At 41.5% G+C, this 15,600-nt stretch overlaps 1 protein-coding gene across 1 annotated transcript in view; it reads left to right on the forward strand.

Moving 5' to 3' along the window:
* Positions 1-10,406, forward strand: part of LOC307246450 (kinesin-like protein KIF21A) — a gene marked incomplete at both ends in the record, with an annotated part of 53,331 nt that extends 42,925 nt beyond the window's left edge. The window contains 12 exons of the mRNA XM_080022360.1: positions 1,792-1,849; positions 2,413-2,467; positions 2,852-3,063; positions 4,053-4,274; positions 4,825-4,967; positions 5,474-5,558; positions 5,727-5,816; positions 6,353-6,511; positions 7,227-7,344; positions 7,850-8,020; positions 9,066-9,262; positions 10,349-10,406. Of these exons, the coding sequence (XP_079878486.1) occupies positions 1,792-1,849; positions 2,413-2,467; positions 2,852-3,063; positions 4,053-4,274; positions 4,825-4,967; positions 5,474-5,558; positions 5,727-5,816; positions 6,353-6,511; positions 7,227-7,344; positions 7,850-8,020; positions 9,066-9,262; positions 10,349-10,406 (1,568 nt within the window). The remainder of the gene's footprint in view (positions 1-1,791; positions 1,850-2,412; positions 2,468-2,851; positions 3,064-4,052; positions 4,275-4,824; positions 4,968-5,473; positions 5,559-5,726; positions 5,817-6,352; positions 6,512-7,226; positions 7,345-7,849; positions 8,021-9,065; positions 9,263-10,348) is intronic.
* Between the last annotated feature and the right edge of the window lie 5,194 nt (positions 10,407-15,600).

Below are 15,600 nucleotides of genomic sequence, written 5' to 3' on the forward strand. Positions count from 1 at the left end.
TTGAAGCGATAAATCTTGTGTCGTTATGACGAATAAGGATGAAAACCTAAAAATAAACTGGCTCTTTTAAACGCGGCTTCATTCTGAGCTGTTTATGAATTATAACCGATCCATCAGCAATTATTCAGGCATTGTTTCCACCAAAAACTGGAGTATCCCTTTAAAATATTACAGATGGATGGATGCATGCGTGGATGGGTGCTTGGATGGATGGACGAATGGATGGAGGGTGGATGGGTGATAGCTGGATGGATAGATACGTAGATGAATGGGTTGATGGATGGATAGATAGATGATAGATGGATTAATAGATGGATGGATGATAGCTGGATAGATGCAGTAAAAAAAAAAGTGCATGGGACGTCGCCCTGGCAACAGCTTTGAAACGGGAGTACCAGAACCTTCCATTCCATTGTCCTTTCACAAAGTCTTGGAGTGTGCGTCCTCTCCATGTGCAGACTATTCAGAGTGACTGTAGCTCCTGCCACGCCCTGCACGAGGCGCTGTGCTGTCTCAGCCTCCATCCTCCCCCCATAGCACCTCCTCTGTCGTCAGGTTACGCTTGTTTTCCCTAAACTCAAACTAAAAACCGTCCAAACATGAAACCTGGACCCGTTGTAACGTACCCCCTGTGGACCCACGCCGGTACTGCAGTCTGTCTGTCTGTCTGTCTGTCTGTCTGTCTGTCTGTCTGTCAGTTCAATGTCGCTCTCTCTCATTTTAACCTCAAATAAAAGACACAGTTTCAACATTGCTGTGAATAGAAAAAATAATTTATAAATATATATACTTTAGATAAGTGAAGCGATCTAATATAAAAATGGAGTGGAAAAAATTAGAGAATAAAACCTAAAATAACATAATTAAATGAATATGTTACAAATACTGGGACAGCAAAGCTAACGTAGAATAAAAAATGAAAAGCTGAGAAATTTCTGTTAAATTTCTTTTTATAAACAGATGAATGAAGACGGCCTAAGATAGAAATCTATTTTTTCATTAGGAACATTGTTGTTATAAACTATGACTGTACATGTATTTCTTCATATTGACAACTTAAACAACCAGATGAAATCAGATTTTATGAAAGATATTGATTAATGGACCTTGGTAATCATCATTATATCATTATAGCATTAAAATAATACATTTATGGATCGATGAATATTTTGCATAAGCCTCTCTCCCTCTCTCTCTCTCTCTCTCCCTCATAAAACACTTGCAAATAAATTGACAAAAATTGACGTTGACATATTATTATTTTATTATTTAATAAGACTGATATCTGTGCAGTTGGTTTAACAACTCCATCCTTGCACCCTCCCAAATGCACGTATGCCCCTGTCCTGTGTTTATATCCCCCTATCCTATCCTATCCTAATTTAACATTTCAACTCCCCTCAGTGTTGTTTGCAGCTACCGTTCACACCTGTATGATTCCAAAAAAACGTTTTTCTCAATTGCTCGAAACACACCCTGAATTGTGTGTTTCGACAGAAAATGTAGATTTTCTGTCACACACACACACACACACACACACACACACACACACACACACACACACACACACACACACACACACACACACACATACATAGGACACATTCAATTAGTGACATAATATTAGTGAGACTGTGAGATTTATGGTCATTGATATCCACTGTGTGTGTGTGTGTGTGTGTGTGTGTGTGTGTGTGTGTGTGTGTGTGTGTGTGTGTGTGTGTGTGTGTGTGTGTGTGTGTGTGTGTGTGTGTGTGTGTGTGTGTGTGTGTGTGTGTGTGTGCGGTGCAGAGAACGGGGATGACAGCAGCAGCGATGAGTCGGCTTCCAGTCCAGCAGCAGAGGGCAGGTAATACTGATTTATACATCTATACCTTAGTGCTTATTAATAAGAAACAAATATTGTGTACCGTAGAACTTGTTTCCCTTTTTATATTTGTTTTTTACCCATTTTGGATATGTGGCCATTTAACACCAATACAATTTAAATTGATTTTCAATGTTGTTTCCCTAAATGAGACAATGGTTTGATATGTAGTATATTTGTATATATATAAAGTTATGTAATAATGTTGCTGTATTTGGTAATTAAGAACCGTGTGTGAATACCTGTATAACAACTGATTCTTAATAGAATGAAATATGGTTTTTTTTTATTTACCGTTTATTAATCAAATAAACAAATAATTATACGTAATGATAATAAAAACCTTTATTTGTATAGCACCTTTACTACAAAATTGCAAAATGTACTTAATGAAAATAGTTTCTGCTATAATAATGTTCACACTACTAAAAATATACATTTGTATGCATTTTTTGCAGTACTTAATTGTGCTTTACTAATTAATTCATGATTATTTGGTCTTCATGTTTTCTGATCGGATCACTTGGTCCATTTTCCCATCGCAGCTCCCTGGCCTCAGATCTGATGAAGTTATGTGGGGAAGCCCGACCCAAGAGCAAGGTACTTCCCCCTGTTACGTACTGTTTTCTTTCTATTCAAAGTCTCATTCGGTGTATCGTGTATGTGCAGATATCTAAACAATGTATGGATTTTATCTTATATTTATTTATGCAAAACTGGTCAACTTCCTATTTCTGGCAAAATGTAAGTTGTTGAAACAGATGTTTATTGTAAAAATGAATTTTATACTGTAGAAATATTATTTTTTAGGTAATCTTTTGTTATGCATAATTCACTTTTAGATGCATTTTTAGATTTTTTAAATTTGTTTTATACACAGTATATCCAGCTTTATTTTAGAACATAGTCTGTCTCTGCATATTTTTGTGATGAAAAATCCTGACACATGTGTCGGCGTTGCCTTGTTACTTCTCAATCCTCCAGGCTCGGCGGCGGACCACCACCCAGATGGAGCTGCTGTACGCCAGCAGCGGGGAGCTCAGCTGCGACTCCCCCACGGGAGAGTTCCCCTGCCCCCTGCCGCCCCTGGGGGAGGAGGGCCCCGCGGGGGGCGTGCACGTGGGGGGTGCGCACGTGGGGGGCGCGCACGTTGCAGAGCGCGACCACGCGGCGCTATCTGCTCGGCCGAGCGGCATGTAGGTTTTTAAGGAGTTCAGCCTAAAGAAGTGCTTCCCAAAGTTTGGGGTGTAGCAGATTCACTGGGGGTAAACTATGTATGTACTGTATAGTAAATAATTATACATAAAATATAATATTATTGTTATTAAAATAAAGATAATAAAAACATTTTGTTAGGTCCTTGAACTAAAGGAGCAATGTAATGGCCAAACACAAAAAATGGTGACTGAATTAACTCATTTTTTATGAAATTAAATCATACATGATGCATATGTTGCACCCACACATGCTTACGGGAGCGAGAGGAGCAAATAGAACGACAAAGCAGAAAAACATTATGCAAAATGAATTATTTTGATAAAAAGTTTAAGCAAGAAGGGTTTGTGTCTTTTTATTGGTCCACAAAGAATTACACTGGATGAAAACATGGACGTTGATGTTTTCTTCAGAATGATATTGTTTTGTTTGTTCAGTACGACTTGTTTTGTTCTCACAAAAAAGTGTGACTTTAATACTCCTTATGCAGGGGAAAGGCCCTATTATTATAATAATAATTATTATTATTATTATTTTTATTATTATCGTTATTATTATTGTTATTATTATTATCCTCATCATTATTATTATTACCATTACTATTATTATTAATATCATCATCATTATTATTGTTGTTATTATTATTATCAATACTATTCTTTTTAACATCATTATTATTATTATTATTATCAATAGTATTATTATTATTATTATTATTATTATCATTATTATTATCATCATCATTATTATAATTATTATTATACTACAGTGTCGTTGTTTTCTCACCATTTAGCTTCACGTGGCCAAAAATTGCTTTTGTAAAATGTTCTGTTCTGTCTGTCTGTCTGATTACCTTTCCTCTTGTCTTCCGTCTTTGTCTGTCCGTCCGTCTGTCTGCCCATCTGTCTGTTTATGTCTCTCTGTCCATGTCTGTCCGTCCCCTTGTCTCTGTCTGTCTCTCCCTCCTCAGATCCGGTGCCAGGTCTCCGACCGGCTCCGAGCGGAAGCCGCTGTCTCGATCTCCCCTGAACCGCAGGAGGACGCCGGAGAGAGGGCACGCACCACCCGCCTCCGCACCCGCTCCCCCGCCCGCGATAGCTGCTCCGCCCGCCGTTTCTCCGCCTGTAATTCCACCCGCGGCCACCGGGAGCGGCGCCGAGCCAAAAGCCCGGAGCCCGGACTTCAGGCCCCCGTAAGTTTCTCATTTGTCAAACCTCGTCAAATGAGATTTCAGGCTCCACGAGTGTCGCACGTTTCAGGGACGAAAATTGTTGTCGTAAAATTGTTTTCTTAATCCGAAAAGAAGTCACACAACAAACTTTATTTTCATGTTTTGATTTGTTAAATACAAGACTGAGTGATTCTTGCCGTTTTGGGCGCTCTTCTTTTTTTAGGGTGGATCAGTCCTCCGTGTTTGAAGGTCGTAAGTAAGTCGTCGTTTGTTTCCCACGGCGGCATTTCCACCTTTTCCGACGCGCTTGAAAATCTCAAAAATGTTTTCTGGTCAAGCAACACAGAAGAGAAGATTTATGATGTATTTCATTTCATTTGTATGTATTTTTTTTTACATTAAGATTTTAATATTTAAACATTTTTGCAGTCTTAGAACTATGAAATTGATTTTAAAGATACCACTTTATTTTTTATATTTTTTATATTTATTATTTTTACACCTTCCTTCCTGCCGTTTTGCTGTTGTTTTCTCATGTTTTTTTATACTCCAAACTGTCCGCGCTCCACAGAGGCGTCATGAACGCTGTGCCGGCCCCGAGGAGCGGCGGCGGCAGAGCGTCCAGGCTGGAGTGTGTGTGCGTGGCCGAGGGACACACCAAACCAGTCCTCTGTGTGGACGCCACCGACGACCTGCTGTTCACCGGCTCCAAAGGTACAACATAGAAAAGGCGTTTGCCACAGCCAGGTTAGAGTTTTAGGGAGGGTGGATTGAATAGGGATGAATAAAATGAATGAAGGAAATGCAGTTTATCAGGCCAAGACTTGAGGATTATTTTAGAAAGTAGATGGAAAATGAAATAAATCGAAAAGAAAAAATAAATAAATATATATATATATATATATATATTATTATTATTATTATTTTTTATTTTATTTTTTTTTTTAAGGAAATGCAGTCTCTCAGACCCAGATAAGACCAACTAGTTCTCATTAAAGTTAGTGTAAAACTGGTTCCAAAAGGACCAAAAAGCCCTTTGAGGCCGTACTGTGATTAAGGACCGTAGAAATAAAGTGGAATTTACTGAAGAAGGAAGAAGTTGAATTGCACCTCGGTCATATTTATTTTATTTTTAGTCCCTAAAACAAGGCTTCCACTGTTTCTTTCGCCAATATAACGTGTGTGTGTGTGTGTGTGTGTGTGTGTGTGTGTGTGTTCAGACCGTACATGTAAGGTGTGGAACTTGGTTACAGGCCAAGAGATCATGTCGCTGGGGGAGCATCCCAGCAGCGTTGTGTCAGTCAGGTACTCTACCTGTCTGTCTGTCTGTCTGTCTGTCTGTCTGTCCATCCATCCACCCACCCATCCATCCATCCATCTACCCATCGATCCACCCACCCACCCATCCACCCATCCACCCACCCATCCATCCATCCATCCATCCATCTAATCTATCTGTCTGTGGTATTGTAGATACAGCTCCAGCCTGGTGTTCACTGTGTCCACTGCCTACATCAAGGTGTGGGACATACGAGACTCTGCCAAGTGTATCCGCACCCTCACGTGAGTACACACAGCAGATGACGTGTCAAAAACACAAAACATTTCTTATCCTTCATTTATTTTATGCCATTGACGCATTCTGCATCCTCCTAGTTTGACATTTCAACCGCAGTTTGTAATTCCAACAGCTTTGCAGTGGTGGCTTGTTTGTGGTGAAAAGGCCGTTCAATTCATTTTGATAAAATATTTGTTTTGTGTTTCCGTTCTCAATGATCAAATCGCAGTATGGCTATAACTCAAAGCACTGCTTTTTAAATGGAGAAATCTTTCTTTTGGGTAAAATTTTAGTTAAAAAATTGTGATTAGTTGCGATTGACGACACAAATTTTGTGCGATTAATTGTGATTAATTGATTTAGTCGTTTGACAGCCCCAATTTTGTGGTTTGTGTGTGTGTGGGGGTCTTTCTGTCTTTGTATATTATTGCTGTGTGTTTATACTGTATACTGTGTGTGTGTGTGTGTGTGTGTGTGTGTGTGTGTGTGTGTGTGTGTGTGTGTGTGTGTGTGTGTGTGTGTGTGTGTGTGTGTGTTTCAGGTCCTCGGGTCAGGTGAGTCCCGGGGACAGCTGCTCCTCCCTGCGCACTTTGAGCATTCCTCCAGGGGAGAGTCAGATCAACCAGGTCACCCTCAACTCCACCTGCACCTTCCTGTACGCCGCCGCCGGCAACGCCGTGCGCATGTGGGACCTCCGCAAGTAAGAGCGCGCAAGGAAAACCCGGAGTGCGCGATTATCCGATTTGTCGTTCAATTAGCAATTCAATTAGTCGTTCGACTCATTCATTTTGACGAGGTCAAGCCTCGTCAAAATTATATTACATACAACACATATTATGTATTTTCAAGGTTATATATACAGTAGTTGTATAAAGTTATGGAGTTATATATTTTTTATAGTACTGTACTGTATAGTATACTGAATATAGTTATTCTATAGCATTTAATACGGCTGGGCAATATATTACAATATTTGAATATTACAATATTTTGTCATGAATACTTCTCTGTTGCTCATTTCGTTACATTTTGGGGTTCACCGTTGATACTTTCATTCGATATTCACGCACAAGAAATATTTGAGAAACATTATTCATGTGGATATTAACGGACGGAGCAGCGAGCACCGTCAGCGAAGTTCAGAAAACTGCATTACTTTACTGTAATGCTCCTTAAAAACAACATTTAATTATATCATGGTATCACGACGATCAAAATCCAAGACGATGTCTCGTCTCATGTCACAATATCCGTATTAGGTTTATTATATGATGTTATAAAGCGTTACGCTGTATATCGCCCGGCCCGAGTGTTTTATTTACCAAACGAGAGCTCGACTCAAATTCCTCTATGAAATATAATTACACGTTGTGAACAACTTGTTGTGACACGTTGTTATTATTGTCCCCCTCCAGGTTTGCGTCCACGGGAAAGCTGACCGGTCACCTGGGTCCCGTCACGTGTCTGAGTGTGGAGCAGCTGGGCGGCGGACAGGACCTGGTGCTCACCGGCTCCAAGGACCACCACGTTAAGGTAAAAAGCCGTCCGTGGACACGCCCGCGCTGCTGGAATCCCGTCCGCCTGTGAACTCGAATGGAAGGAATGGGGGACTGGCCCACGCGTTGCGAGATCAAGATTGCAAGGCTGCACTAATTCGTCTAATTCATCAGTTGCAGACCAAACAGCAGCTCTGTGTCCATCACAGCAAGTTTCACTCTAAAAGTGACGACTATTTGTAGCGATGAAAGTTTCGACTCTTTGTTGAGATTGGGTTCTTGATGAGTCACTCGGTAAAAAAAAAAAGTCGTACGATTTGTCCGGGTCGGGGTCTGTTTGGTTCAGTCTGAGTCACGCACGTTGAGCGAGGGAGTCGGCCTCGGCTCTTAGTTAAATTAAAATCGTTTTTTTGTTTACTCGGGTTCCCTTGCAAATACCTTTTCCACACGACTGCGGGTGACTGTGCACTGACTAGGATTTCTGTGCTGTGTTGGTGCGGATACGGCGTCCGGCATTTTTGCGTTTTTGTTTCCTTCCGCAGATGTTTGAGGTGACGGAGGGCGCCCAGGGCAGCCTCGGCCCCAGCCACACCTTCGAGCAGGCCCACCAGGACGGGGTGGAGGCCCTGGTGGTCCACGCTGAGACGCTCTACAGCAGCTCCAGAGACCTACGCATCAGGAGATGGGACCTGAGCAGCAAACGGCTGCTGCAGGTCGGCAGAGACTCTTTTTGGGCTTTTTGGTGATGTCATTTTTGGATGATGGCTTTTACATTAAGTTAAGATTATTCCACATAGTAAATGTGTGACATCCAACATGAAAACAGTCCAAATCAATTGTGCAGATCCATAGGAACGAAGGAACTAAAGAAAGGTTTGATGTACTTACTGTAAGTACAGTACCACATTTACCATTGTGATATTTCAATATTGATATATTATTGAACAAGGTTATTTATCAAGTTAAGATCATTTTTCAGCCCAACATAAATAATAATATATGGGTTTTTTTATATATCTTTATATTTATCATTTTTACATATATATATATATATTATACAGATAAAAAAACAGATGACTTAAAACAACCTCATAACATTGTCTTGTAACACAGTCACACTGGAATCATAAGGGAGACGATAACGTTCAGGCAGTCGGTCATTATTGCAAAATCCCCTGGGGATTAATAAAGCGATTTAAATAGAGGGAAATTAAATTATTATTTTTATCTTAAAATTATAATTAGTTATCTTGGCTTATCTCAACCCCCTCCCCAACAGGAGGGGGTTAGGACACCGTCGGGACCTCCAGTAGAGGGTCTTTTAATGATTGCATTGAATTGAAATTATTGTAATTGCTTGCCTGTGGCAACGGCCATTATTCCGAAATAACCCACCCCTGAATATGACTATCTAGCAATCAGAGTTGAGTATTACACAAAACCGTGTAATACATAAGGGATGATGGGGATTTGCGATGTCCACATCCGCATCCCTCGCTCCAAGTCTCCCACTGTAGTTCTTATGCAGCGTCGCAAGGTGGCGCCACAAGCTAGCGTTAGTGTGAAACCAGGCAGGAAGAAGTGGTCGCCCGTGGCGATGGCCGTTATTAACATCAGTGGTCATTATTCAGAAATAACCGACCGCTGGGTCCCCGCTACGACCAATCAGAATTGAGCATTTCCAGTATGTAGTAAAAAATGTTAATTTAGCGTTCAGACAGTATATTTTGTGTGTATTGTTGTCGTCCTGTGCGGCAGTCGGTCAGCGCCCATGCCGACTGGGTCAGTGCCCTGGCGCTGGTGCCCGGGTCCCCGGTGCTGCTGAGCGGCTGCAGGGCGGGGCTGCTCCGGCTCTGGCACGCCGAGACGCTGTCGCCCCTGGGGGAGGTCCGCGGCCACGACTGCCCCGTCAACGCCATGGCGACCAACAGCAGCCAGCTCTTCACCGCCTCCGAGTGAGTTGTCCAGAACACCCAAATGTGTCCCAATCCAGGGAGCGAGTGCTGTTATATGATATATGCTGTGATTATTATTATTTTATTATTATTATTATTATTATTTTTATAAACAACCGTTTTTTGTCTTATTTTTGTACGGAAAACAGTAATGGACCGAAATCAGCGACAATATCAGACGTCACAAAAAAAATAGAAAATAAATGACAGAAACAACGACACGACCACTGGACACTGTTGTCACACGGCTTCAGAATCAGAATGTGTTTTTATTGGGCAAAGTACATTTTCATATGCAAGGAGTTTTTTTGGGGTGTGAGGATTGCTCGTTGCTGTACACACTATTAATGCAAAAAAGTTTGAGGGACTGAGAAAAAAAAGATAAAAAAGAAAAACAAACAAATTCTTATCTAAATAAATGTACAAAATGTGATTCTGTATACAGGAAGAATGAAGTTAAAAGACATGCTATGGTTTGAGTATAAATATAGTATTGGTTGTGGGTATTAATATAAAAAACATGGATATTCTGTGCAGGATAGATGGATAAATACATGGATTATAATAAATATGTAGGTTTAAATTATTGATGATTTGTTATGCGAAATTATTAATTATGACTAAATGATTAGTGTCTACAATGTTATTACAGTATTATTATAATATATTTATTGTATATTATATATTATATAGGATCTAGACACTATCTCTTGAGCCAGAAAGATAATTTTTCATGAATATAAATCAATATTTCTCAGAATGAGCGCGCACTCCAAATCAAAGTTATTATTTAAAGGGTTGCTCCAGGTTTTTGGGGCGGGAGTGGAGCTAGGCTGGTCGATCCCAGGCATTGAGCTTACACAGTCACTGCACCGTGCAGCCAGTCGCTATCTCCGCACCTGACACACAGTCCAGCACGGAGATTGGTACTGGCCTTCTAGCCCTGAATCTGGGACCTAAAAAAAAAAAAAGATAATTTCCCCCAAATATTGAGCATCCCTCTAAATAGATAAATGTACATGAATTAAATAGTGAATATGTGATTCTGTACATGTAACCTAACTGTAATGTGATGTGTGTGTACAGCGACCGGACAGTGAAGATCTGGCAGGCCAGGGGCTCCCTGGACGGCGGACTCCACTGAGACACCGATTCCACATCAGCGACAACGTGACGTTACCATCTGGATTATTTTTCGTTTCGCTACAGACGGGACCCAAAACAGTTCCTGGGCCCGGTTTTGTTTTGGCTCCGAGGACGCCCTACCCCCCCGCCCCCCCCTTCTATCCACAAGTCATTCGAAACGACCGGCTCTCGCGGTCCGACGGCGCCGGACGACAGCTTTGACCACAGGGGAGCGTTTGGGGGAGGAGGGGACACGGACGGCTGAGGGACGGATTTCGTCGGGGGAGGTGGTGCGTGGAGGACATGCTAGGCAGTCCACAACTGCCCCGTCTTCCAGGGTCTTCCAGGGTCTTCCAGGGTCGGGAGGCAAAGTGTCGACTCGGTTCGGTCCTGGGTTCGAAGGAGCCTCTCACCAAATGAATTCCCCAAAAGTGTCAGGAAGGAAGAGATTTTTATTTTTATTTATTTTTTATTTTATTTATTTTTTGATAACAAGTTGGGAGAAGACGGGCTCTTGGGCGGTGTTATGGCGGTGGAGCGTAACGTTGACCACAGGTGGGCGCTGCCGGCGGTGTGAGCGGCGATAGCGGGGAAGAGACACATTTGACGGATGTTCGATGTTGGATGTTTGATATTGGATGTTGGATGTGAGCGTTCTCATCCAATCTCATCTCATCCGCAAGAGCTCCAGTGCCCCCCCCCTCCCCCACACACATTATTTTCCTGTCGTTTTAACGGTGAGGTCGCCATGGGAACAGCCGTGGATGGAAATGCACCAAACTAGCTTTCCCTCAGGGTATCCATCCGCGGAGCCAGACTCAAGGGAACCAGGACACTAGATCCAAACTGATTTGTTTTCTTGTTGGATACGAATCCGGACGAACGACTGGGAGTGTGTGTGTGTGTGTGTGTGTGTGTGTGTGTGTGTGTGTGTGTGTGTGTGTGTGTGTGTGTGTGTGTGTGTGTGTGTGTGTGTGTGTTGTGTGTGTGTGTGTGTTGTGTGTGTGTGATCTGTGGAAAAGTGGAAGAATACAGTTGAACAGAAATGGATTTTTATTTTTTTTTGTCAACCAAAATACCCAGCATGGAACGCTGGGTTTCCATGATGGAGTAGGGAGATACAAGAGGTCATCGCAGAGAGAAATGGAAGTTCACCAGCAACTACTGTAGTCTGTTCTGTGTGATCCAGTGATGTGGGGCCTAGTCTGAGTCTCATAGATGGATAGATAGATAGATAGATAGATAGATAGATAGATAGATAGATAGATAGATAGATAGATAGATAGATAGATGGATGGATGGATGGATGGATGGATGGATACTTTATTCATCCCCGGAGGTAAATGGCAGTGTTCCAGCAGCTCAAAAACAATAATGATAAAAGTATCAATAAAAGTAATATGATGAAACAATAAAAACCAAACCCTAACAAATGAACAACATCAAGAAAAATAATCCTAAAATAAACAACAAACAAGAAAAGATTGGAAATATGCAATAAACGGGGAAGAAAATGACATTTGACAATCAATCGCTGTATGAATAGTTTGTGCAAGTCTTCCAATTAAACGTCGCCATTCTTCAGCGTCTTCCAGCGGTATCGAACCGTGAATTAAGAAAGGGAGGAAGGAGATGGGAGACAACGGCTACAAACCAATATTCATAGTCGAAATGACTGATTATCCTTCATGCTGAGCTATACACGAGATACATCATTTGTTTCGATTTGAAAAACAAAAATCGAACCAAGGGACCAAGATGTTTGGAAAAACAACTTGGTCCGATACCAAACTTTTAATAACACCATGAAATTCAAGGCCTTTTAATTTCGGAAATAGCTACTGTGACGTATATCTATGTCAAAACATCTCCATGTATATAGGGTTTATACATAATTTCTCCAGCTGCACACTGCCAGGTCGAGAAACGTAGACAAACGTATTTATTTTGTCTCTGAATTTTGCTGTAAACGATGTCGAGGAAGAACACGTGAATCAGGGCTCAACAACAGACTTGTTGTTTTACAGATTTGTATTTGTAAACTCAGGATGCAGAACTTGATACTTTTGAACTAAGGGGAGCCAGAAAAAAACAATGCAAATCATCAAAAATATAGACCTCCTTATGTTGGATTAATCACCACCGAACGATTCATCGCCATCAAACGATGAATCACCACCGAACGATTAATCATCACCAAACGATTAATCATCACCAAACAATTAATCACCACCAACCAATTAATCACTACCAACCGAATAATCACCACCGAACGATTAATCACCACCAATCGATTAATCAGCACTGAACGATCAATCACTTACGACCGATTAATCACCACCGACCCATTAATCACCACCGAACGATTATTGACCACCAATCGATTATTGACCACCAATCGATTATTGACCACCAATCGATGATTCACCACCAATCGATGATTCACTGCCGAACGATTAATCACCGCCGACCGATTAATCGTGATCAAAGATGCATCGTCAAGGTCAATATCTCAGTATTACGTCAGTAGTCAGGTATATTCTGGAATCGGTGGCGTAATTAGGTAAATTCAATGTTATTTTGCAGAAGATGTGAACTCAGTGATGAAAGGTTCAACTCTTTTTAGAGTCTGTTCTTTAAGAGTCACTCAGTGGGGGGGAAAAAAAAGTCTTCGATTTTTCCGACTCTTTGTTCGTTTGGTTGATTAAGTTTAAAACTCTGCAAAACGTTTCAGCATTTCAGAGCTCACTCAATGCTTTATATTTCTGTTTGGTTGGTAAAGCTGTCATTTTTCTTGTCGTCGTTGTTTTTGTGGTTCCATAAATATTTTAAGTTTGATCTTCCATGTTTGTCGTATCCTTTTAAATCACTTTCTTATCAGTCAGCGTGGCATCTTCTTAATATCTTAATCATCTTCTGTGGATTCCCAGCCTCATAAAACTGTAAACTACGCAAAACCAAGGCTCGCTGTAGGATTCCGAGATCACGGCGAATCAAAAAAAGGTGATTCGGAAAAACCTGCAGGGATTATATATCTTCACCATGTTTGCTGTGATTAAGTGTGTTGAACTTGTACATTTACTGGTATGTGTAAATAGTGAGCTTTAATTTTTTCTTTCTACCTGTTATATTGCAAACAAATTAAACAAAAACAACAACAAAAAAAAACAAAAATCCTCCAACCTCTTAGTGATTCTAATGTCAGATGCTGTATGGAAATAAATCATCTGTCAAAAGGACGTTCAAATGAAGGTTTCTTTATCGTCGTCTTCTTTTAGTATATCAATGAGAGATGACGTCATAGATCAATCATGTATTTGGCAAAATAGTAGATAACGGTGAGGTTCAGGAAATATTAATGAGGCGCTCGACAGAAATTGGGTAATTACCCGAAGCAACCACCAGATGTCAGTATAATCTCAATACACTGGTACCTCGACTTACGACTGTAATCCTTTCCATAAGAACGGACGTATGTTAAAACAGTCGTATGTCGAGGCAATTTTTCACATATAAATTATGAAATCATGAAGGGTGAAAATAATCAAAATACACAGCACAAACACAGTATGTATGGAAAAAATATCGATAAGCCACGAACTACGTGCACACACCATGTAGATCCCCGGCTGACTGGCTGCCGACTGGCTGCCGACTGGCTGCCGACTGGCTGCCGACTGGCTGCCGACTGGCTGACTGCTGACTGGCTGCCGACTGGCTGCCGACTGGCTGACTGCTGACTGGCTGCCGACTGGCTGCCTGCTGACTGGCTGCCGACTGGCTGACTGCTGACTGGCTGCCTGCTGGCTGCCTGCTGGCTGACTGCCGACTGGCTGCCGACTGGCTGCCGACTGACTGACTGCTGACTGGCTGCTGACTGACTGCCGATGCGCCAACTGCAAATTCCCACGGTCGTCTCTTGGAGCAGTCGGTCGCAAGTCGATACAAATGTTGCCGGCTATCGCTGCTCGTATCTTGGATTTAGTCGTAAGTAGATGCAGTCGTAAGTCGAGGCACCACTGTATGATGTAATAGTAACGTCATCTGTAATAAACCTATTTGAGATATGATCAACTGAAGAAATACAGATACAGAAGAAACTAGAATGAAGTATGTAAAACATGTTAATAATGCAAAATGACACCACCCTTACACCCAGCTGCTTTGTTGATAATCCGTCGTCGCTCCTTTGCTTCTAGCGCGTGTGAGAGAGAGAGACAGAAAGCCACGGACACCAAAAAGAGGGAATGAAGAACGAGGCCAGAAGTGCATTAAGTCCGTTCATCAATAAAAAGCCAAAGAGGGGACATTCATCCTGGAAACACCCGGACGGTGACCCACACACTTTGCCGTGACAAAAACCTGAGAGAAACTCCTTGCAATATCAAATATTTAATAATCAATTCATTCATCTATAATATTGTTTTGTCATCGCTTTTATCAATGTGTCATCACACATTGTTATTATTGCTGTTATAAGTATTATTATTATTATTCATTATAATGATTAATGATATCATCATATTATATGAATATACAGTATATAAAGTAATATTATATATATTATACTATATGATAAGAATATTTTATTTCTTCTTGCCGGTAGTGACTGTCAACCTCTTCCATGAGGACTTAATCCCTCCATTTGATGCATTAGGAAATTATAAGATTTCCGTCTCTGGAACCGCAAATGTGAGCGTTGTATTGTTTTGATTTAGGGTCGTTGCTCTAGTTATGGAAACTAGGATCAAAACGCTCAATACATACAGTACGTACATTCCCCCAATGAAATAACGGGGACGTTTTAGCCATTCATTTTTTTGCTGGGGGACCCCCCCCCCCCCCCCCCGGAACCTCGTGAAGGTCCCTCCGGGGGGCTCTCCGAACCCCACGTTGAGAACCACTGCAACGCAGCACGCTGAATGAAAGGGATGGCGACGGGGGAAGAGAGAGACGTGAGGGAGGGATGGAATGATCATTTCCTCCCTCTTCGACCTCTCTTCGGGATCCTCCTCGTTGTCCACCCAGTGAGTCCTGCCGGCGCTGCTTCAAGACGGCGGCAGCCCCAAGACGGCGGCAGCCCCCTCGTCATGGAAAACAGATCAAAAAACAATGGTAATGTTTTTGTTTCGGTTGTTTCTAGCCACGACGGATTGTTACTTCTACGCTTCTATCAATTTTTATTTTTATTTTTTTTTTTACTTTAAAAAAAT

The sequence above is a fragment of the Zeus faber genome (assembly GCF_960531495.2).
Source record: "Zeus faber genome assembly, chromosome: 21".
In the NCBI taxonomy this organism is placed as follows: Eukaryota; Metazoa; Chordata; class Actinopteri; order Zeiformes; family Zeidae; genus Zeus; species Zeus faber.